The sequence below is a fragment of the Mauremys reevesii genome, linkage group 5, assembly GCF_016161935.1.
Source record: "Mauremys reevesii isolate NIE-2019 linkage group 5, ASM1616193v1, whole genome shotgun sequence".
Classification (NCBI taxonomy): Eukaryota; Metazoa; Chordata; order Testudines; family Geoemydidae; genus Mauremys; species Mauremys reevesii.
In genome coordinates this window covers 78647938-78671892 of record NC_052627.1, presented here as the reverse complement: position 1 = coordinate 78671892, position 23955 = coordinate 78647938, and the positions used below count along the sequence as shown (strand labels likewise).

At 43.5% G+C, this 23955-nt stretch overlaps 1 protein-coding gene across 5 annotated transcripts; it reads right to left on the bottom strand.

Moving 5' to 3' along the window:
* Nucleotides 1–770: 770 nt before the first annotated feature.
* ING2 (inhibitor of growth family member 2) lies at nt 771–22613 on the bottom strand. Of its 5 annotated transcripts, none has more exons than XM_039542673.1 (4): nt 22225–22613; nt 19397–19566; nt 17107–17169; nt 771–2101 (listed from the first exon to the last, which is right to left on the bottom strand). In XM_039542673.1, the coding sequence occupies exons 3-4, from the start codon at nt 17165–17167 to the stop codon at nt 1434–1436; spliced, it is 729 nt and encodes a 242-aa protein (XP_039398607.1). In that variant the 5' UTR covers nt 17168–17169; nt 19397–19566; nt 22225–22613; the 3' UTR covers nt 771–1433. The 5 variants fall into 5 exon arrangements, with proteins under 5 accessions (XP_039398607.1, XP_039398608.1, XP_039398609.1 ...); XM_039542674.1 differs by lacking the exon at nt 22225–22613 and adding an exon at nt 21346–21451; XM_039542675.1 differs by lacking the exon at nt 19397–19566 and having other exon boundaries at nt 22225–22244.
* Between the last annotated feature and the right edge of the window lie 1342 nt (nt 22614–23955).

The following is a 23955-nucleotide window of genomic DNA, read 5'->3' as shown; positions in this document are numbered from 1 at the left end:
TGGTCATATTTTCAAGCTTTTCATATTTCTGGGGGCTGGAAACCTTTCATTAAAAAAGAAAAGCTTCCAATCTCACACTCGCATTACTGGGAGCTGCAGCCATAAGCACACACATATGCCTTAACCCAGGTCTGTCCGTGAATATATCTTAATTCCACTAAGGTGGAGGCCAAGTTTGAGGAGCCCAGAAAAGCATTTGCAATCATATTTTGGACATCTACATAGATGTTACTCACAGATTAAGGAGGAGTTGAGTATATCAATATTCCTCTGCCAGCACCAATTCAAGACTTTTAGAGGTAGCAGCAAGACATAGTACAGTAGCAATTATGGAGTGTAGCAATATCAGAGAAGTGATATTCCTGGGGGAATTCTGTGCCAAAAAATAAAGAGTTCTGTGCACAATATTTTAAAATTATGCATATTTTGTCAAAACATCACAATTTGGACAGTGGAAGCCCGGGCGTGGGGGGGTGGGGAGCACCGAGGAAATCACAAATTCTGCAGGAAAAAATTTAAACCCTATGCTGAATATTAATCCTGTACAAATTCTGCACTGCATAGTTATGCAGAATTCCAGCTGTGCAAGAAAAAGAGGCTTACCACAGACAAGCCCTCCTGTACACAACTTAAAGTCAAGACCAAAGGAAACCCCATTAGGATGCTTCCTAGAATTCTTCCACTAAAGACATGCATAAGAAGTATATACAAGACAGTCAAGTTCAAGACTACCATAATTGCTACCCTATCCAGAAACTGACTCCCAAATGTAAAGTCACCAAGGGAACAGTTTAATATTGACATAAAAAGCATAAATTAGTGGCATTTTCTTCCTGGAAATAATACATTCATCATATGAAAGCCACTGAAGAAACAGGTTGCTTTCTAGCTTGGAAGACTATTTTACAATTAACAGTTGAATTCTTGAACCCCCATTCCAGATATTATGTGACGTTAACACAGAATCTGAAAACTAGAGGCATGGGATGTAGAACAGATTCAGTTCACAATAAATGGAGATTCTAACAACTGTCTGAGGTTGTGAAACCGTGCTAGAGAAGTTAAATACCATTACTAATACTCTTGTAATACAACCAGTCTTTCAGTGCTTCCCCACCACCATTAATTTCAGGATTTTTTTTAAATGCTAACACAACAGGGAGTTTAAATGAAACAAAACCCCCCAAAAAACCACAACACTACTTGTAATTCCATCTGTGCAGTTCTGAGGCCACCCTGTTTCAATTATTTGGTTATTCAGTGCAGAAAGTTAAAGATCACAGAAAGTATAACAGATTTTAATACTCCATTAATACTATAGATTAAAAAATATTGCATAGTCTTATGCATTTTTCCTAAAACATTGTTCTCTGTAAATTAAACAATTTTTATATAAAAGACACACAACCCTTTAAAAACATTTATAGCATTCACTACCTCGATCTTCTATCCTTTTTTGATTTGTCAGTACATTTGTCCATAGTTTTCTCATTATCTCCTCTGCACTTGGGACAATACCATTTCCCCTTTGGTTTATAGGTGAGTCCAACACATGAAAAATGAAACCACTCAATGGGACACTGTTCATTGTCACATCCTATCATTTCTCCATAGGACACTTGGTTACATAAGCAGTAAGTTGGTTCATTGGGATCTATTGCAAATTCAACAGGTGAAACTTCTCTTTCTTGTTTGGCCTTGGAGCGTTTCTTTTTCTTGGCCGATTTGGATCTCTTTTCTTTAGGTGGCTGGTCATCGCAGTCTTCAATCCCATTTGTGATATGGCACAGATCACGACTTTCGCTGGTCCGCTGGCGACGGGGTCTACGAGAAGATCTTTCTGGTTGGCAAGATTCTACTTTTGCTTTTTCCAGAGGCTTTTCATTATCTGACTCTTGGAAACACCAAGAGTGGGTCTCCATTTGCCGGGCCCTATTCTCTACCAGTTCAAGCATCTGAGTAACTATTTGAATTTTCTCATCTCCCAGTTCTTGGCTGTTGATTAGTGCTCGCTGAAGATGCTGTTGCAACCGTTTCTTCTGAATGGGATCACTTTCTGTCTTATATTTCTCATAGACATCATCGATTTCTTTTAATGCTTCTATAAAAGATAAATCAGCACAACAGTTTTTAGTCAGAGGGAGGGAGGAAGAATTATGCATCACAAAGTGGAACATCAAGAAAATGTAGATGCATTTCTTCCAAGAGGTAGTTCAGTCTAACATGCATACCATATACTTCAGTTAGCAGAAAATGTATTCCATGAACATAGGCTATAGGTCAAGTTAAGTATTTAGTGCTACTCTAAAGACAGGCCCTCAGAGAGGGAACTCTGATTTAATTATCAACAGAACAGTCTGCTGCAATAGAGTTTTTGCAAATTGTAAGGAACAAAAAAAAAAACTATTCAAAACACTGGAAAGACTAGTACACAACTGGCAAGAATCCTTGGTACATGCTAGATTGCAATAGTTAAGAGTCCAACTGACAAGCAAGGAATCTAGAGTTAGCAATTCCCTAGCCCATCCAGTGGTAGACAATAGAAGGGGGAAATTTCTATATTAAAGCAGGACTTACTGCTCTGCCAAAGACTAGTTAAATAGCCTCTGTGCCTCAGTTTGTCCTTACATACGATTAACCTAACCTCAAAGGGCACTGAAGCAGTGTTTGTAATACACAGCAATCCACCACAGAATTACTGTCATGCATAGCTCACTTTTGGCACTGAACAGTAATAGGGTAGATTAAAACATGCAATATTAAGAGTGTTTCCTTAATATATAGGGTGGTTTTTTGAGGCTATTCCATAATAGAAAAGTGTCCATCTACAATGTCTAGGGATAATGGGCCAGATTAAGAACAGTCAGCTTTACCAATGAGTTTCACTTTTTTCTGCCATATTTTGTTCAAGATAGACTTTGAAAATTTAGCCTTAAATTAGGCATAGTCAGTTATCTATAGGTTCGAAAAGTGACTGAACAAAGCTACTTTGATGTAGGCCTACTATAAGTCAATTTAAGTATGTCCACACAAGCTTTTCCACTGGTTTAATGGAACCAATTTAAAACAGATTTTGGTTAAACTTGTGTTTAGACAAGGCCTTAGATTGTGAACTTTTCAGGGCAGAGGCCACATCTTCCATGTTTGGTGCATCACAAAACATTTTCAACAACAATACAAAGACAATTTTACTAGTGTTCACTAAACTTCTAGAGGCATTTGCAGGACTGATGATTGGTTTATTTCCCCCTTTTTTTTTGGTTTGGCAAGTCATGCACTATCATGCCTCCCTCTTCCAAAACAGCAACAAAGAATCTTCAGTGCAAGTTAAGAGTGCACTGAACTTCAATTCTCTTATTTTGTTCTTTTAGAAGTATACTTCCCAAAACTAATGCCAACCTAGAACCTTTATTACACTTAATGATAAAGGTTTTGCTAAACATTAAATAGCCAACTGCTAATATGATATCTTAAAAGTCTTATGTACAGTGTGTCACTGTGGTAATATTAGATACAGAGTTGTGACTTACTGAAGTGTCAGTGGAAAAAAGTACAGGTACAACTGTCCTGTAAATATTTTGTTTGTCTGTAGTGTTTTCAGTGTATACATACCCTAGGTTGCAAATGATGCAAGTAAATAGCTTATATAACAACTGTCCCCATTATAATAAACAGACTACACATGTTCTGAAACTTCATGAAATAGCCTACTTATAACAGCTAAACTTAAACTGACAACATCCCTTTGAAGTCTATACATGAGACGTGTCCTCTACACTATTCCACCCAGCGGACTTGAAATCCTAGAGCAGTGTTATCCAAAAAAAAAAAAGTCAGTGGAGTCCAATCTCCTCAACCCAAAGGCTGAACCTATTACTTCATAAAGGTCAAAGGGCTGCTGTCAATGCTCTGGAGATTTTCTGTCCTGTGCTGCTCCCTTTGCCATTCAAGTGAAACGGGAAGGAGGTACCACTTGCAATCCCCAGTGGGGATTTCCTTTATGGGGGAATCCTGTGGAGTTGGTGTTTCCACTGAAGTGCTACAGTGCCACAGGTGTAGACACTACCTACACAGATGGGAGGGGTTCTTCCATCAACCTAGGTACTGCCTCTTTGGAAGGCGGATTATCTGGGTGATGGAAGAATTCTTCTGTCAACCTAGTACTGTCTATATCAGGTGGTGAAGTGTGTGTGGGGTGGGGTGGTTGTGTAGATTAGTATACACACTTTCTAGGGGTGTGTGAATTTTTCACCCCCCAAGAAACATCGCTATAACTGATGTAAGTTCCTAGTGTAGACCAGCTCCCAGACAATGGAACATAGTGCATGAGAATGTCAAGTGAAAATAACTAGCCTTCGGTTTCTCTATTTTTTATTCTTTGGATCACTTTGTAAGATTTCTCCCCAAGAAGGGTGCCACAGTTTAAGAACTATGGGACTAGCATTTGTCACATAAGCAACTGAAGTACAAGAAGCAAGCTGTAAGAGCACCAGTTATTTAATGTTCCAGTTTTAACAATTTAAGCCATTAGGTAACATTGTTTAAGACTTTTTATAAGTTTGATTTGACAGTGTTCCTTTAATGCAACTTTTAACTGAAATGGGATGTGATATGGAGACAGTATATACTCCTGAATATATGCAACTACTTTGGGCAAGCTTCCACATTGTGTTCTGACCCAGAGTTTAGATTTTTTAAACAATAAGCCATATCTACACAAAAATTGTATGGCTTTAACAATCCAGTATAGTTAAAGCAGTACAACTCTCCTAGTCTGGACACAATTATACCAAGAATAAATATGCTTATATAGCTTATTCCCATATGGGAAGGAAAATAAGATATTCCAGTATAAGGCACAGTATACCTGTATAGCTGCATCTATTTTGGTAAGATGAAAAATCTCACTTATAACCAACATAGTAACGTCATTACAAAAATCATGCAGACCAGGCCTAAAACAAGACCTTGTCCTGATATTAAAATATAAAGGGATAAGGGATTAGAGGAAGGGACCACCACAAAATTAGGATGTCCACTTTATTTCTCGGGTGCATATCTTAATTACTCCACCCATGTTTTCTACAGATAGTTTCTTCAAGGTTAACCAAATTAAACAGGATTTCAATTATTCAAATCTCACTTATCTGAGCTCCCCATTTATTCAAAACAGTGTGATTTCTCCAAACTTTCTAAACTTAAATTAGCCTGGATAAAATTGTGCTTTTTCCGCCCACAAGAGACTGCTATAGCACTTGGTGGTTCATCCCTCTCAAAACTAACAAAATATTATTTTTCTGGGGAGGGAAGACACTAAACCAGGCCTGGGAAAAAATAGCTAACCTAATTTCCTGGAGGACTGGGACAGGGGTGCAGTACATTGTCCACTCTTGCTAAAGTAGGTTCTTCAGTTAAAGGGAAACCAAATCTGAAAGCCAGTTTACTTGGTGGTACTGTTCTACCTGTCTTCGCTTGTCTAGGCTTTCTTGGGTTAGATACTTTGATGGTATTTGATTACCTGATGCTGTACTTCAGTTTACACTACAGGTTAAGTTATTTTTCATAATGTAGCATTTCTGTAAGAGGCCAGAGTTTTTTCTTAAGAAAGCCTTTTCAACCTGTATATTGCTGGTTTGGGAACATAAGCCAGATAGGAGTATCTTTTAAATTTATTCTCGCAATGCGATTTACAAAAAGGGTACATCCTCTTTATTTCTTAGAGTCTGAGACAAGGGACAACACACACCAGGTTCCTTCCCTCTTTTCCCAAGCTCCTAGACTCCAACCCCACCACCACTGGTCACTGATGCTGCTTCTTTATAGCAATAACAAGGGCAGAAAAACATTTAGAGAAAAAAATTAAAGATACTGAAATGTTATGTTTAAAAGTAAAAAAGCATCAAAATCAGGGTTTTCAGAGCTATGGCGCTTGGCAACTGCAACTCGGCCATCATGTATAGCAAGAATAAATGCTTGCCTCATGTCATAAGTTTAAGACACCCCCCCCCCCGCATAGAGATCATTTTAGACTGAAGGTTTGATCATGCAAGACAGATACTGTTCGACTAGAAGTCAGACACCTGCCCCCCCATGAAGCAGCACCAACAACTTTTAAATGGTCTAAATTATACTAGCCATGCTATCAAAATGCCTTCAAATTGGTCTGGGAGAAAATGCTCTGAAGTTCAATGTTATCAAAAAGCAATAAAAATTATATATAAAAAGCTGTAACTAGCTATGGGGCCAACAGGGAAAAACAATTTCATTTTAATGTATGCAACAAGAATACTATCAATTCTTAGAGATTGAATCTACCTAACATTCAGAAAGTGGTTGCTCAGGAACATCCACATAAGCTTGTGTGGTTAAGAGAAACTGCTAGACTGTTTGACCTTGACAACAGGATTCAGTGTACCTCAGCAAATAAGATATTAATTAGAATGATAATTCAAACTCAGGAAGGAAGCATGAGACCAAGCTTTTGTAAACTTTCTGGAATCCAGAAATTTAACAAAAGCTTGGTCTCATGCATCTTTCCTAATTAATTAGAATGATAATTCAAAGAACATCTTTTCAATTGCCATACAAGCCACCTTAAGGAAATTGACAACTTAAATATCTCCTTTCACCCAAACTGAAAAGGATTAACAATATTTTGTTACAAAGCTGGGTAACATGTATCCAGTTGTGCTCTCTCTAGTCTTTTAGTTGATGCATCATAAAGATTGGTACTCCCCCGTTAGAAATATGTTTTTGATGTAATCTGGTATCTCTTCATTCTTTCACCTGATAATGCCACTGAGTTACAGATCCCAGCAACAATTAGAATGAAGGGCTTTAGGACAGCCCAAACAAGAATCTGAGTAGTCTGTCTGGAATGGAATGTTTTAAATCCATGTTTAATTTACACTTCAGTTGCAGATAACATTTTAAAACTACAGCTCAGATTGTTTTGCTCTACTACAAATTGCTTATAGTGTTTAACAAAGGAGTTGAGTAAGACAATGTTACTAGTTTGATTATTCCTCATTCCCCATTCTTTGGGCAAACCTAAATATTTAGAGTGATCAGGGTCAAGCATGTGACCTCATATCTCAGAGCAGTGAATGTTAATTGTGTTTATGTTCAAGGTAGTTTAATAAACAGACTTTTGATCCTTTACTATGTCAATGAGTATTACTATATGATAAACCAATACCTCAACATTCACATAGAGCAACTAAATTACAGTTGCTGTGGGAACTATGAATGACTTGCACCTTTAGGAGTCCCAACAATGCATTATTGATTCATTTAAGAAACGTTTGCCTGTAAGGTGGGTTCCTAGATACGACGATAATACAAATAAATTCTTGATAAAACAGAAGTTCTGGGGCAGTCCACATCCAAAGAGGTTGATTTGAATGCAACTATTCAGTTGTGCATTCAAGTCATGCTGCACTGTACAGCCTAGTAGGTAGAACTGGAAGTGTTCCAATTACTTACTGAGACCCATGTAAATTCCTTAGCCAGTACCACTTCCCCATACCGCCCCCTTCCTCCTTTGTAAAACTGGGACAACACTTAAGCATCTCATTAAAACACTTAGAAGTTATGTCACCTTTCATCCAAGAATTTCATACATCTCCATCCTACAGCACAGTGCCCTACAGATCATGCTAAATGTGAGGTTCCAAGTGTGGTGAGGTTAAGGGACAAGCAACTCCTCAAGGAGCAATTTTACAGCCTAGTGTGCTACAGGGTACAAAAGCCCAGACAGCACACACATTGGGAACTGAATGTGCAATCTAATAAAATCATAGCAGGATGGGATTCTAGAAAGAACAGCTTGTCAGAATGAAGAGATAGAGAAAAGCTATGAAAGGTTAAAATAAACCAGTAAGACTTTACATTCATCTTAGCCAGTTTAGAAGGTATTACCAAACATGTATTAGTTAACCATGAACTACATATGCAATAGTTTCCTCAGTACCGTGCCCTCCTCCTCCCCAGATTATTTTCTAGAAATTTAAATACTGTAATTAGTCGAACCTGCTTGCAGCATTACTTCTAAACTCAATTCCTTGATCCTCAGAGGGGATGTCTTAAGTCCACCGTGCCTTTGCAGTTGCAGATAAAGACCTAGACTCTCGTGCACCCAATCGGTATGTTAAACAACCAAACTTTCTAGGAGGCGGGTTCTCTGCCCTAGGCCAGGAGTAAGTGCTATTTTGTCCCTCCAGAGCACTCTCCCGCAAACCCCTCAGCATATACTCTTCCCACCGGGACACTGACATAACACCGCGCAGCTCAGAGACTTGCCCACGCACGAGTCGCCGGCCAGCACATGTCACCCTGCCCAGGCTGGGGCAGGGCAGAGACCCCGTTCGGAGAATCACCACCAGAGAGCGGCGGCCTGTCATTGCCAGCTCCGCCGCACACCGAAGGGCTCCGCCACCCCCAGCTACGGGGGCTCCCGCAGCTACCGGGCGGGGAAGGGGAAGAGAGCTAGAGGAGCCGCCACCCCCAACCCTCCGGGGTGCTTTAGCCTCGCGCTGCTCGCTCCCTCCCCAGCCCCACCGGGGAGAGGGGCCGCTTCCCCCGCCCCCGGAGCCTCTCCAAGCCTCCCTCCCCGCGGGGCTGGCCGTGACCCCTCCCCCAAGCGCGGGGGGTGACAGGGCTGAGGCAGCGGGCGAGGTCGGCTCCGCAGAGCCCGGCCCCGCACTGGGGCCAATAATCAGCCCCAGACCCGCAGCCACCGAGCCGGGCCCCGCATTCCCCCCCCCCCCGGACCCCGCCTCGGAGACCGGACTCCACCCCCTTGGGCCGCGTCTCCTCCTCCCAGCCGGGACTCGGCCCGGCCCCGGCCCCGGCCCGCGCTCACCTTGGCACTGCGTGTCCAGCTCCCGCAGCAGGGACACGTTGCGCTGGATGTCCAGCGGCAGCGACTCCACGCACTCCAGATAGTCCTGCACGTAGAGCGAGAGCAGCCGGGCCCGCTCCCCGCCGGGCCCCGCCAGCGCCGCCGGGCCCGGCACCAGCTGCGGCCCCCCCAGCATCATCCCCCCGCGCCAGCAGCACATGCACCCCCGGCCGCCCCCGCGCCCGGCGCTCCCACCCCGCCGGGGGCGCCCTGGGCCGGACCCCTGGGCCCTCCCGCCGCTGCTCCCCGCGGGCTGCGCACGGGGCTGGCCGGCTCCCGCCGCTCCCCCGCCGGGGCTGGCAGGTCCCGGGGTCCCTGAGCTTCCCCCCGCCTTGGCTCTGCGGCCGCTGCCGAGGCAAATCACTGTGGAGCCCCCGCCCCTGGCCGGACGGTGGCTTTGCGCATGCGCGAGGCCCTGCCCTAATAAGGCGCGGCAGGCAGCGCTGTGAGGGGTTCGCATTCTCCCGCCTTCCCCTCCGGGCCGCTCCTATTGGTTCGGGGACTGGACGTGACTGGGGAGGCGGGGCTCTCTTAAAGGGAAAGTAACACTCCTTGCAGCCCCTTCCTCCTCAGCCCTGCGTTCTCTCTCCTGCTCTCAGAGGGGCTCTGCCCCACGGTGTGGCTGGCAGACAGGGGCCGCTCCCAGCGCGTGGGCGGTGGGACCCTGTGCCGTCACCCGTCCCACGTAGGCTGCGGCTTGCCCCGTACTGAGGCAGTGCCGGGCTGCAGGGAGCTGGGGGGGGGAGGGGAGAAGGGAGCGTGACACACTTTTTAAATACAAGTGGGGCTACTCCACTGCCTTTCTCTACTAAAGGCAGCGGGCGCACAGGTGTAAATCACTACACATTTTATCTCAAGGCAGTTGAATGCCATAGCTGCGCCTGGTGATGATGAGGTGCTGTTATACGGTATATTTTGAAAACTGATGTTTCTTTCACCCCACACTTTCCCATCCATGTTTCCTGGGTTCAGTCACCCTTTGCATGTTTCTTCATCCTTGTAGGATGATCCCTGTAACATACTGTAACTAATTTATTGATTTAAATCTGCCACAACTTGTGAAGAAGTTGCTCTCTTTCATCTTCCTCCCTCCCCCCCAAAAAGAAGGGGGGCCCAGTGATGGATCAGGAAGTTTGGTATTTTCTGCCCACATCGCTTACATATTTGAGGATAACGTTCTGTCCTTCTGCAAGTATCATCTTTGGAACCATTTCAGCATCTGAAAGAATAATTCACCTTGCTGAAACCTAATTTCTGGTTTCCAAATGCACTACACTGGGGGTATGGTGAGGGGGAGGGAAGTTCTATTGTAGTGCAATGTATATGCAGGTAAAAAGTGTCTGTGGGTAGCTGGTACTTTTATCATCGAAACATCTTCAGCAGCTATGGCTAATTTGTTTCTAAACAGAAATGCATTCTTTAGGATGGGGACAGATTTGTACCAGTAGTACATTAATAGACTATAAGCAGGCAAAAAATACCTTTCCACTACATTAGAATATGCTCCAAAAGCACACTTTTCTCACAATGGCAATTTATATGGTGTGATCTCTAATTAATTTAGAGTCTTTGAGTTGCAAGTAGCTCTATCTTAGGCTATTCTAGCCCACAATAAGAAATATTGATTTTCTTGACGAAGGAATAAGATAAAACGATTCATGAAAAACTATTATTTAGAAAAGTTCAATGACAATTTATCCCCAGAATTTCAGAGAATTATAAATAAAGCCTCAAAGAAATTTTGTCTTTTCAAATCCACTTGCCTGCCAACAAAGTCTCTAATTTTAATAGTAGTCCTGTCTCCCCAAAGTCTGATGCAGAATTTGTGTCAGACATCAGCAACAAAAAACACAGGCTTATATTTCTTAGCAGTGAAAGACTTGGAACAATTATTATTATTCAAGTTTACTTACCAAGAAATTTGGATTTAATTTACAAAACTCTTTTCAGCTATTTTCATGTGAATTCTGCTACATTGACAATATTTGTCATCATAACACGGCCAACTGACAACTCTCCAACTCCACCTACTATGAAGAACTCAGAGAAGACCCAACTGCACAGTTTACCCAGGAATTTAAGGATTTCATCAAATCCTGCCTGAAACAATTCCAAGAGAAACTCTACCACCTCATCCCCCACAATTCCACCCTAGGGAACTTCTACATGCTTCCCATGATATACAAGCGAAGGATCCCAGGCAGCTCCATCATATGTGGCCATGGCATTCTTACTGAAGGAATATCAGGACTCATAGAAACAATCCTCAAGCCACCCACCACACAAAGGGCCAACTTCCTCCAAGATGCAACCAACTTTCACCAGAAACTCCGCAACATTAACAACCTCCCTCAGAACACCATCCATGCCACCATGGATTTTTTTCACAAATCAGTTTCCAAAGTGAAAAAAAAACTAGCCAGTTTCATTTTAATTTGCGGTAAATTGTTAAAAAGTTTAATTTTATGGCACTGATCATCACTACATGGATGATTCAGACCACATTATCAATGCAATATCTACTGGTGTTATAAATAACATTTATATTGTAAAAAATTGAGGACTTTATGTACTTTTCTTCCAATGCAAAATGACTAGATTTATTGAACTGGTACAAAATGCTTTAAAAAGAAGTTGTATATTTGGAGTTGTTGTAGTTACACTTGTAATGAGTATGGACATCTGTCGCATTCTGCAATCTTATAACAGAATTCAACTGAAAAATACAAGTTTCCATTGAAGAGCAGTGAAATAAAGCAATAATCGTAATTTTCTCTTAAATCAATGACAGCACGTTTAAACTGCTAAATCCCAATCTATTTTCATGATCTAGGATTATGCATGCACCATTGGTAGAGTAATATTCAATAAAATTAGTTCTGAATAATTCATAGAGGGCATGAAAACGGTTTTATAGATGTCTGTCTTCTGTGTAATCTTGCTAATACTGTTAAAAGTTTGCAAATTGTGTGACACTGTAGAGTTTCAGTAGTAACCTTACCAGTGCCATGTAAAACGGTATGACACCTTCCTATCCTGCTCAGTGTTTTCCTGTTTACACGTCTAAGGATTAACTACAGCATTACACAGTTCATTTGTTTTTCCATCAGGACCCCTATATACTGTTCAGTCACTGCTTTTCTGTATACAGTCCCCCATTCTGTAGGCTTGGCCTACATTTTTTGTTACTACATGTACTACTTTGCCTTTGGCTATATTAAAATGCATGTTTGTGCCCAGTTTGCCAAGTGATACCGATTGCACTGCATAACTGACCTGTCCTCAGGATTATATTTTCTACAACACTAATCTTTGTCATCTGTACATTTTATAAGCAATGATTTTATATTTTCTTCAAGATCATTGATAAAAATATTAAATGTGATTGGGCCAAGAACTGATCTCTGCAGAGCTCCAGTAGAAATAAATCCATTTAATGATGATTCTGTATTAACAATTATATTTTGAGAGTGAATAGTTAGTCACCCTTAATATGTCTTGTCATAAATATAAAGGAAAGGGTACCAACCTTACTCCTGGCCAGAGGTACTGAATCACTTTACCTGTAAGGGGTTAAGAAGCTCAACTAACCTGGTTGGCTCCTGACCAAAAGGACCAATAAGGAAAGAAGATACTTTCAAATCTGGGGGTGCAGGGGCAGAAGGTTTTGTTTGTGCTCTCTTTGCTGTTCTCTCTCTGGATGGAAAGAGAGACCAGGCAGAAAAAACATCTGAAAACATACCTGAAATGAGCATCTAAGATTACAAAAATTGTAAGTAATGGCAATAAAATGTGTTAGATTATCTTTTGTTTTAGCTTTGCCCCAGGGTCTGTGATAATGTGGTGATATGCCCTGGTTTGGTTGAAAACATGTCCTGGTACCGGTTGATCATCCCTCCTTCTTCTGGTTCGGTGTCAGATCAGGGGATATCCTGATCTGCTCATGTAGGTTATTTCCCTGGATTGGGGCCTCTTGGGCCACTACACATGCCTCTCGCTGGTGCCAAGGTTTCAAGAGGTGAATGTGATAAATCTGTTCTTGTTTCCGGAGTCCTCGCTGCCGCACCTTGTAGGTTACTTCCCCCACGGGTTCAACCACCTGATAGGGCCCCTGCCATTGGGCCAAAAGCTTGCTTTCTGCCATGGGTACCAACACCATCGCATGATCCCCTGGTTGTAACTGTCGGACTTTTGCCTGGTGACTGTAATGGGTTCGCTGGGCCTCCTGCACCTTTTCCAAATGTTCCTGTACAATAGGGTTGACCCGGGCTATCCGGTCTCTCATCTGCAATACATGTTCAATTATATTTCTCCCCTCATTGGGTTCCTCTTCCCAGATTTCTTTGGCGATATCTGGTATGCCACAGGGGTGCGCCCGTATAATAACTCAAAGGGGAAAAATCCAGTTGAGGCCTGAGGTACCTCCCGGATGGCGAACATAAGGTAAGGTAGTAGGGTGTCCCAATCCTTCCCATCCCGACTTACCACCTTCCTTATCATAGCCTTGAGGGTTCAGTTAAACCTCTATACTAGCCCATCGGTCTGTAGGTGAGAGACTGAAGTTCTCAGGGTATGTATGTGGAGCAGGGTACAGAGGTCCTTCATTAGCTTCGACATAAATGGGGTTCCTTGGTCTGTTAATATCTCCTCTGCTAGCCCCACTCGGGCAAAGATCCCCACCAGCTCTTTGGCTATCGTTTTAGAGGCCGTGTTCCACAGGGGGACGGCTTCTGGGTAACGAGTAGCATAGTCCAGAATGACAAGTATATATTGGTGGCCCAGGGACGTCTTCTCCAGGGGTCCCACTAGGTCCATGGCTATTCGTTCGAAGGGGACCTCTAAGATGTGAAGGGGTACTAAGGTGCCCTCAAGTGAGGACGGAGACTGTGCAGCTGACACTCCGGGCAGGAGGCACAATATCTCCGCATTTCTGCATGTACTCCGGGCCAGAAGAACCGTTGCAGGACCCATCCCAGGGTCTTCTCTACCCCTAAATGCCCCCCCAAAAGATGACCATGAGCAAGACAATACAACGTTCTGGTGTTTTTGAGGTACTAGGAGCTGTTGTGCCTTCTGCCCCTGTACTGGGTTGAACCAGTACAAGAGAGCCTTTTTCATTAAGAAGTAGGGTCCTGGTCCCTGGGTTTTCCCTTCCACGGGAACCCCATCTATTTCTGCCTAAAGTTGTCGTACGTTGGATCTTCAGTCTGGTCCTGTCCAAAATCTGGGGATATTTCAGAGAAGATTGGGGGTTGACAGTCTACTGTGGATGCCTTCCTAAGTTCAAGGTTTCCCCCTTTCTCCAATTCCCCTACTGGGAGTAGGTCTCCAAATCCCTCCCTATGAGCACCGGGTATGGGAGTTTAGGGACTACACCTGCTGCTACCTCAGTAGCATTCCCCTGGATTTAAATTTTTACTGGGATGGTGGGTATTAACTAACTGTCCCATGGACGCATGTCACCCCTGTGTGTTTTGCCTGTAGCAACCAACTACATTTCACAAGCTTTCCTGAGATGAGTGTGATGGCGCTTCCCGAATCTATCATTGTTCAGTCTCTACTCCATTTAGCCTCAATTGCCTGATATATTTGTGTGGGGTTAGTGCAACCTCCACAATGTGAACTAGGGAGCATGGGTTTTCACAGTTTCCTAGATTACACTGCATAGGCTCCTTGGCATTTGGGCACTGGGCAGCTAGGCATAACATCTGTATGGAGCCCTAGGCATTCCCTGCTCTCTCGGTTTGGGTAGCCTAATGACACTATCCTCTTCCCCCTCAGTACTCCAATTCTTTGTGGCCTCCAGTGGGCCTTCAGCTCCTCTCTTTTTCCACCTGGGTCCTCCTGGTGGCCCAATCTCCCGAGCTCTGGGGCTAGGTGCTGCTAGTTTAACCCGGGGTGCCTCTTCCTTAACTGGTCGAGTCAGCTCCCTCGCCGTCCTTCACCTCTTTACCAGTGTGACAACCTCGTGGAGGGTTTGTTCTGGCTTACCCAGGCACAAAGGTCTAGCGGTAGTCCTCTCATGTACCATTCGAAGACCAGAACCTCTAGTATCTCCTCCGGACTCCGGGACTCGGTTCGTAACCACTTTCATGTGAGATGGATGAGGTCATATAATTGGGACCGTGGGGTTTTGTTTTCCTGGTACCTCCACTTATGATGCCTCTGGCCCCGCACTGCTGTCGTTACCCCAGATCTAGCCAGGATCTCTGCTTTCAGCTGGGGATAGTCTGCGGCAGCCTCTTCAGACATATCACAGTAGGCCTTCTGGGCCTCCCCACACAGGAATGGGGCGAGGATGCCAGACCACTGATCTCAAGGCCAAGCCTCCTGTAGGGCTGTCCTCTCAAAGGGCAGGAGATATGCCTCTACGTCTTCCTCCCACGTCATTTTCTGCAGCCAATTTCTGGCCCATATGATCCGCGTCCCACCATGGCTGCAGTTCATCTCTGTAAGGGCCTTCACTTGGTTTACCAGTTCCTGCAATATTGTACGGTCTTGAGTGACCTGGTCCATTAACAAGCATTGGTCTCCTGTGCAGCCGCACTGCCTCCTGTTGGGTGGCTGCCAGGCCATGGGTAGCCTCCTGATGGGCAGCCGTGGCTTGTATCAGTGCCCGCAATACGTCTTCCATTGTGGTGGGGGAAAAAAACCCAACAACTTCTTCTTTAAAAACAAACACCCTCCTGCTTCTGCCGCGCTGTGCACACCAAATCCCACTCCAGACACCAGTTGTGACAAAATTCCTCCTCTGCCTTGGTGGGTCCTGCGCTTATTGGTGGATTTGCTTGCCTCAGAGATTCATGGCAGCCCTCAGTTTGGCCACTTTTGCCAGTGGCTCAAACCTGCCATTCACTCAGCTAACCTCATCACTGGCCAGAATGGGGAAAAGGAGGAGAACAATCCTCGCAGTCTCTGCTGACCCCCCTAGTGGATTGCGGGACAGGCCAGGGACCTTCCCCTCTGGTGGGACCCACAGTCCAGGTCAACTCCTCTTGTATCAAAATAGGGAGTTGAGGAGATGGGGGGAACCCGGGCCCACCCTCTACTCCGGGTTCCAGCCGAGGGCCCTGTGGATTGCAACTGTCTACAGTGTCTCCTATAACAGCTGCATGACAGCTACAACTCCCTGGGCTACTTCCCCATGGCCTCCTCCCAACACCTTCTTTATCCTCACCACAGGACCTTCCTTCTTATGTCCGATAATGCTTGTACTTCGCAGTCCTCCAGCAGTACACTTACTCACTCTCAGCTTCTTGCATCTCTTGCTTCCAGCTCCTCACACCCACCTCACTAACTGAAGCAAGGTCCTTTTTAAAACCAGGTGCCCTGATTAGCCTGCCTATCCTAATTGATTCTTGGAGCTTCTTAATTGGCTCCAGGTATCCTAATTAGCCTGCCTTAATTGGTTCCAGCAACTTCCTGATTGTTCTGGAACAGCCCATTATTTCACTCAGGGAAAAGGGACCTGCTTATATCTACCGTCTATCACTCTCCTGTAGCCATCTGGCCTGACCCTGTCACAGTAGATTATGGTTTTGACTGTGTTGGATTCCTGAGACAAAAGGCTTCATATGAAAAAGGAACAAGCCATTTTTGCCCAAGAAAAATAAGGATCTTGCAGACATGTTCCTACAGTAGCAGTCACTTTTTCAGGGGAACAGAAAAGAATACAAAGAACCACACCACTGCAACAAAGGGAAACTCGGCAAGTTTATGAGAAAGAAGTATGCTGTGCAACTTCAGAAAGAGTCAATGACTGATTATTCCGGACCCTCATAATGATATTTGCATATGCTTATGTTCATTTTCCCTCCAGGTCAGGCAATAAGTATCCTGAAATTTGAGTATTATTTTGAGTCAATGGTCGGCATTTACTAAATTCAAATATTACGGTCGCTCCACTGATGCGTTAAAGATTCTTGGAAGTCCCTAGGAACCTCTTGTTAAAATTTTGCCACCAACCTAAAGTGAGGGGGGCGGATAGCTCAATGGTTTGAGCATTGGCCTGCTAAACCCAGGGTTATGAGCTCAATCCTTGAGGGAGCCACTTAGGGATCTGAGGCAAAAATCAGTACTTGGTCCTGCTAGTGAAGGCAGGGGGCTGGACTTGATGGCCTTTCAAGGTCCCTTCCAGTTCTAGGAGATAGGTACATCTCCAATAATTAAAAAAAATAAAAAGAAACTTGAGGCAATTTCCTTACCTTTCAGGAATTCATTGTCCTTCTGGAAAATGCTGAACCATCCCTTCCAGAGATGACTCATCCCTGATGAGGATGAAAAAGAGAATAACTAAAAATACTGCTGAAAAATTTTTTTTTAGTTATGAAATAATCAAGTAGCCTTGACTGGCAGGTATCTTTAAATATTTCCCAGGGAGGCATTCACTGCCACCACCATTTAATATTACCCAAGTGGAACACTGTTCTATACTACCAATATACATGTTTTTCAAAAACAATTTATTAGTATTTCCAACAAAGTATAGCTTTGTCTTATTCTTTGGTTCTAGTTTTGACAAAACATTTTTGGTTAAAGAAGAAAACAATGAATGGAATGACCTCTTTCTAGCAAAATCTCAGAATTTGTACTCCATCCTCATCCTCCTTGACCTGTCAGCCACCTTCAACACAATCAGCCATGCTCTTCCTGAAATCTTGTCCTTCTTTAGCTTCTGTGACTATTGTCTCCTGGTTCTCCTTCTACTTACCAGTCCAATCACTTCTTCAGGTGTCATTTGGAGGATCCTCCTTTTCTCCTCCTCTACCTGTCTGTGGGGGTTCCACACAGCTTTGCCCTTGATCCCTTTCTTTTCTCCCTCTACACCTTATCTCTTGGTAATCTTATCGGTAAACACAACTTCAACAAACAACTTTATGCTGATGACTTACAAATCTCTCTCTCTTTTCCAGACCTGTTTCCTTCTGTTCAAACTAAAAATCTCTCTGATATCTCTTCCTGGATGTCTAACTGTCAGATCAAGCGCTAAATGGTTAAAAGAGAGCTCATAAGCTTCCCCCTCAAACCTTCCTGCTACCTTCTTTCTCTGTCACTGTGGAAACCACCACTCTCCTGTCTACCACTCAAGCCTGTAACTTGAGCATCATCTTCAACTTGGACCTCTCTAGGTCCTCACGTCCAGGCTACACCTAAATCTTGATGATTCTTCCTGCATAACATCTCTAAGATATGGCCTTTCCTATCCATCCACACAGCTAAAACTCTTGTCCAAGCTCTCATTATCTCTATTCTCGATTACTTTGACATCTTCCTGTCTGGCCTTGACAAATGGAATCTTGCCCTGCACATATCCATTCCAAATTCTGATGCAAAGATCATTTTCCTAGCCCATCACTTTGACCATGTCACCTCTGATCCCTCCACTGGCTCTCCCTTCTCGGTCACATTTAACATAAGCAACTTGTTTTCAGTTTGAAGGCCCTTCACAGTCAACCTCCCACCCTGGCTGTCATCTCTGATTCGCTATCAAGATGTCCACCACACACTTGTTCAACTTTCAAACAAGCACCTTTGTGCTTTCTCCCATGTTGCCCTTCACTCTTTAGAGGAGCTGCTTGTAAACATCTGCAAAAACTACCTCATTATTCTCCTTCAATACTATCCTTAAAATTCTCCTTTTCCATGATGCCTACAAACAGCTCAACAATTGTTAGGCCGTTGGTGTGAGACCACTGCCTATCACGCTGACCTTATTGTCTCATTGTTTCCTTGTGCTCTCCAGACCGTGTCTGTATCTATCTGCTGTCTCTTTTCTTTTTAGATTTTAAGCTCTTTCGAATAGTGACTCTCTTCTGTGTTTGTACAGAACCCAGCATGAGGGAGTCCTGGTCCATGACTATAGCTCTTTAGCACTATGGTAATACAAATCATCATAATAAATAATAATCATCCCTCAGCCTTTCATCCCTCCTCTACCCAAACATATTAATCCAAGGCATGATATTCCTCACAGATCAAGGAGGGAATTTTTTTGCAGAAGATTATTAAAATATTGGCAACACCTAACGGAGTTACTCAGCATCATTACATCACTTAAAACACAATGTCAAAAACACAAGAAGAGTTAGAAAAATGAGAGAGGGTGGTTAAATCTGTTTTTCTTCTTATGTAACAAATATTTTTTCAAAGTGAACTCATCTAAGATAACAGCACAGTAAGTAGCTTTGCAGCCTATTTGATTCCAGCCTACTAGAGCCACACTCAGTCGACTGCAAGTGGCAATTCTTTAAAAGGTTCTAGTTTCAGATGTCAGAGCTAAAAATACATTTTCTGTAACAGGAACATTGCTGGTGGGGAAAAAATATTTAACTGGACTCATTGAAAGTCAGCTATGTATTGCCTTATTTATAGACAATTGTATGTGGTATTGGAAATCCTCACACATCATTTTCAAGTCATCTCTATCTGCAACAGCACTCAGTATAATATTTCCACTCCTCTTTCACTGATTTTTATAAATGTTGAAAATATTACCAGGTAGCAGTTATTTTCAAACATGGAGGTATCTTAAATGCAGGTAGAATCGAGTGTGTCTGATTAGTCATGTGCAAGCAGTACGTTATTCATAATCCTAGATCACTCAGAATATACTCTTCATTTTCCTAATGTTAGCATAGGTCTTCAGTCAATTCAGTCTTTTATTCCTACAAGAAAGGAGAATAATATTTATTCTAGATAAATCTATACAATCTGACACCAGACTACAAAATATTACATGGAATACGAAAACAAGTTTAAATGACAAGAATACATTTCAAGGGAAACCTAGAAAATGGAAACACATCCTCTGTAGTACTGTAGTAGCAAATAACAAAGCCATCTAAATGGCATGTAAAATAATAGCTAAGGGTTGTCAATTTGGGTACAACATACGACATACAAATTTGTGTGAAAAAATATGTTTATATAGCATATCTCTGCTATAGAGATAGAAGACCTTGAAGACAACATTTTTATTCGAAGTAGATGTGAGAGCTGCTTCCACCAATAAACAGAGATACCAAAGCAAGACATTAGCTCCCTATAGACTGAGAGATCACAGCACCATCTGACGAAACTAGAACACTGAGATTTCATTACAGTTTCTCCCAAAATAACTTCACAGATCTGTGCCATCCCTCAGTGTTTTCTTTATGAATGGTTCGACAGAATTTTGTTATTTGATTCATTTAACATAGCTTCACTAACATATGGCTGTTCAGTATGACAAATTAGAGAAGAAAAGAGGTAAAGAAAGAAACAGTATAAAATTATGGATGAGTTTCCAGATTGTAATAAAAATGTCTGCTACATATACTATTGGTTTAGAAGCTCAACAAGCTCCACCTCAGAGAGGCCCCAGATCCAGATCAAGGCTCAGGAACAGCCAGCAATTATCTGTAGATATTATCTTGTCCTTCAGAATCTCAGCTTGCTTTCTTAATTTTTTAAAGAAAATTAATCTGTTATGGCTGAAGCAAAAAACCTCAAATGCAAATCTCTCAGTGCAGAAATGTGGCAGCAGAGAGCCTGGAACAACAGCTTTTAGAGCTCTGAACTGTCTTATTCATCTCAGTAAGAAACTAAGGCAGATGCCCCATGATTGGAACATGGGAATTGTAATATTAGATCAGACCAAAGGTCCATCTGGTCTAATATCCTGGACATGACAAGTATCAGATGCTTAAGAGCAATGTGTAAAAACCTATAGTAGGCAGAATTGGAAGTAGTCTGCCCCCCTTGGGTCTCATACTATAATAGTTAATAGATTGACTTAAGCCCTGATGCACAAGTTTAAATTCTGGAAGGGATATTGTCATAATTAATTATGATAACTCTGGATATTCTGCTTATATGGATATCCATATAAATATCCATTCCCTTTTTTAAATCTTGGTAAGCCGTGATGATCATTTAAGTTTTAACATTAACTATTTTATCCCTGGTGTAAGATTGCGTAAGATAGAAGAGAACAGATCACATGTCTGCATAATTTACTGTGAGGAAAGTATCATTTTGGTGCTAGGTGATGTTTGGGAGATCCACCAACTTTTGTTTTTCCCCTATCAGGATGGACCCCAGTGCAAGGAGTCTGGCAGGGTTCATGAGCATATAGAAGCCCCATTAAAGGGGAATCAAGTGGCAATGCTATCATATTTTGAACACCCAAACAATTAATTGTGAGTGAGGTCTCATTTTGGAGATTCACGTGGGTGGAACTTATTTTGTGGAAGTAGGTTGGAATAGTACCACCACTTTTCTTCCTGCATTCTGAACGCTACCCCAGACAGAGAAAAAGTCAGAAACAGAGAAAGCACAAGGGAATTTGGACAGCATTGAAGTTTGACACAGAGCAGTTCAATTACTTGTTAGTAGTCTAAGGTAAGAAAAAGCCATTAAATAAGTTTAAAGAAAAACACCAGCTTAAAGATAAAACCTAATACCTTGAAGCTACCCCTCTGACACTGGATCAGCCCAATACCTCGTCCAAATCACGTCCATTCAAATCAATAGAAAGCCTATGGACTTTTCACCACTGTGTCATCTAGCCCTGATAAAAACATCTAAACTCTCTTTACACTAAGCTTTCACTATTGCTATCACTAGTGGTACTGCACTGGTGGAACAGTACTAGTTGCATTTCGACCACTGCACACAAGCCTACACAACCGCAGTTTGAAGGAATATATTTATATTCTGAATGAATCTAGTGCCTGCTTCCATTTATGTGACTGGAACTTCCCATGGGTCAGGTGAGCAGGATTTGAATTTATTGATTGATGCAATAAGTTCCTCCTAATGTTGCTGATTCTTTAGTTATACTGAAATCTATTTTACTCATCTAATTTATACGTCCTTAGTTTGCTTAATCAAAACTACCATTTGTTCCAGATATGTGTCATGCTTATTCCATCTGCATCCCATTCTTTGAAATGCACCTGAACTGTTTGAAGTCCTGATTTAGACAATAGAGGTGCTAATTATTTACTTTCAATAATTAGTTATGTCAAGGTTCACAGCTGATCAAACCAGTTATCCCTGACATGTTTAGGAGCGTATCTGTCAACAATTCCCCAACACATACATTTCTTCCTGCACCTATATATAGAAGTGACTTCCGGTAAATTAATTTGGTTTGATCCACCCAATCCATTCTGATGTTAAAGATTTAAAGATGTGTGACCTATATATAGAAGTGACTTCCGGTAAATTAATTTGGTTTGATCCACCCAATCCATTCTGATGTTAAAGATTTAAAGATGTGTGGCTATTTGTTCTTCCAACCGTCTCTTAAAATCCAGGGTACAATTTAACGGCCGTACCTTACGTTCCTATGTTCCCATTTCCATGGGGTGCCCTGCAATGCCTCAAGAATTCGTGCAGGCCCCTACGATTGTCGCTGCATTAGATCTGGCAAAAGGCCAGGCGTTCTGAGAATGAGCCCCGTTCTGTTGGTGCGGCAGCGGGAGCCCCCGGAGGGAACCGCGCCTGCGCACTACCTGCGTTCCTGTGGGAGTGACGGGCAGCCCATCCCGCGCCCACCCGCTCAGCCCAGGGGGCTTCTCGGCGGGAGAACGTGAGCCTGCGAGGCGGGTCACTGCGCGCTGCGAGGCGCGCGGCACTCTCTGCCCGGGGTCCGGGGACTTTCCCCTAGGCGGGCTCGGGAGCCCTGGAGGAACTAGTGTCCTCAGCACGTGGCCTAGAGAGCAGGTCTTCAGAACGCCCTGGTACTGAGGCTCTGCAGGCTGCCTTATATCGGTCTGCACATACAATATTTTACGGTCACAGTGAGGCAACGGGCCGCAACCCCACACGGGGAGATGGTTTATCTTACAGCGCCCCAGAGACCCACACAGAGAGCGGGGCTCCACGTGCTCGGCATCCGGCTTAAACGAAAAGTAACTGCCCCAGCTACAGACAAACATTTGCCTCTGAGCGTCAGACCTTGTTGTGCACATCACGTGTGAATATATTATGCAGATTAATATCGCCATGGCCCCCTCCCTTCCCAATGGGGAGGAGCTGCAGAGCAGAGTTTGCAACGGAGGGACGGGGTCGGGATTTGTTTTGTGTCCCACTACACTCGAGTTACGTCAGAGGGGCTGCAGCGCAGCTTCTTAATTCTGCTCAGCGAGGAGGGGATGCTGGGCGCTATAGTGTGCAGAAGCGTTGGTAGCAATGCTGGTGTCCGCTCCCAGCTGTCCCTGGTCTTCAGATCCTCTGCCTTCTTTCTCCAACACATCCCTCATAATCCTCCTTCTGCAGGGACCATAGCGTTCACCCTTCCCTCCTTCAAACGTGGGCGCCCGGAGGGCCCAGCTGCATCTGCCTTGGGCCACTGACTGGAGTCAGAGTAACACTAGTGAACCAACGGGTTTTCCACCACAAAGTGGTGATTCAAGGGGGAGCACACTCCAGATGCTTCCTGCTTCATCTTGGTTCCAGGACTTTGTTGTAGGTGGGGCTGCATGTTCCTGTGTAGTTGGGAGGCAAGCTAAACATCAATCTCAATATAATTGCCTGGGTGGTCCTGGAATAATAAAGGCTCAATTAGTGTATGTTTTGGTGGGTGATTTTTAAAAAGCAAGCCCTGATTAGCCCAACAATTGCATACATCCATCTCCCTTTAGGGGTAGTTTTCAAGCTACTCATGGTATTATCAGGCCTGGGGTGTTTACAAATAATGGTAAATGTTGATGACTGACATATCCAAAAGGACAAAAATTAGATAGCATTAATACCAAATTTAGCTGTCTGAGTTTGCAACACCTTACACTCAACTTCAGTGCCATAACAAGGGCAAGGCGAGTGAGGCACTCGCCTTGGGCACGCAAAGCGAAGGGGCGCAGCTCTACCATGATCGGCGGTGCTTCAGCGGCAGCTCTACTGCCGCTGCTTCCTCGGTGGCAATTCGGCGGCAGGTTCCTGAGTCCTTCTCAGAGGGAAGGACCTGCCGCCAAATTGCCGCCGCCACTTCATTCATTCTTCGGCAGCAATTTGGCGATGGGTCCTTCTTTCCGAGAGGGACTCAGGGACCCACCGCCGAATTGTCA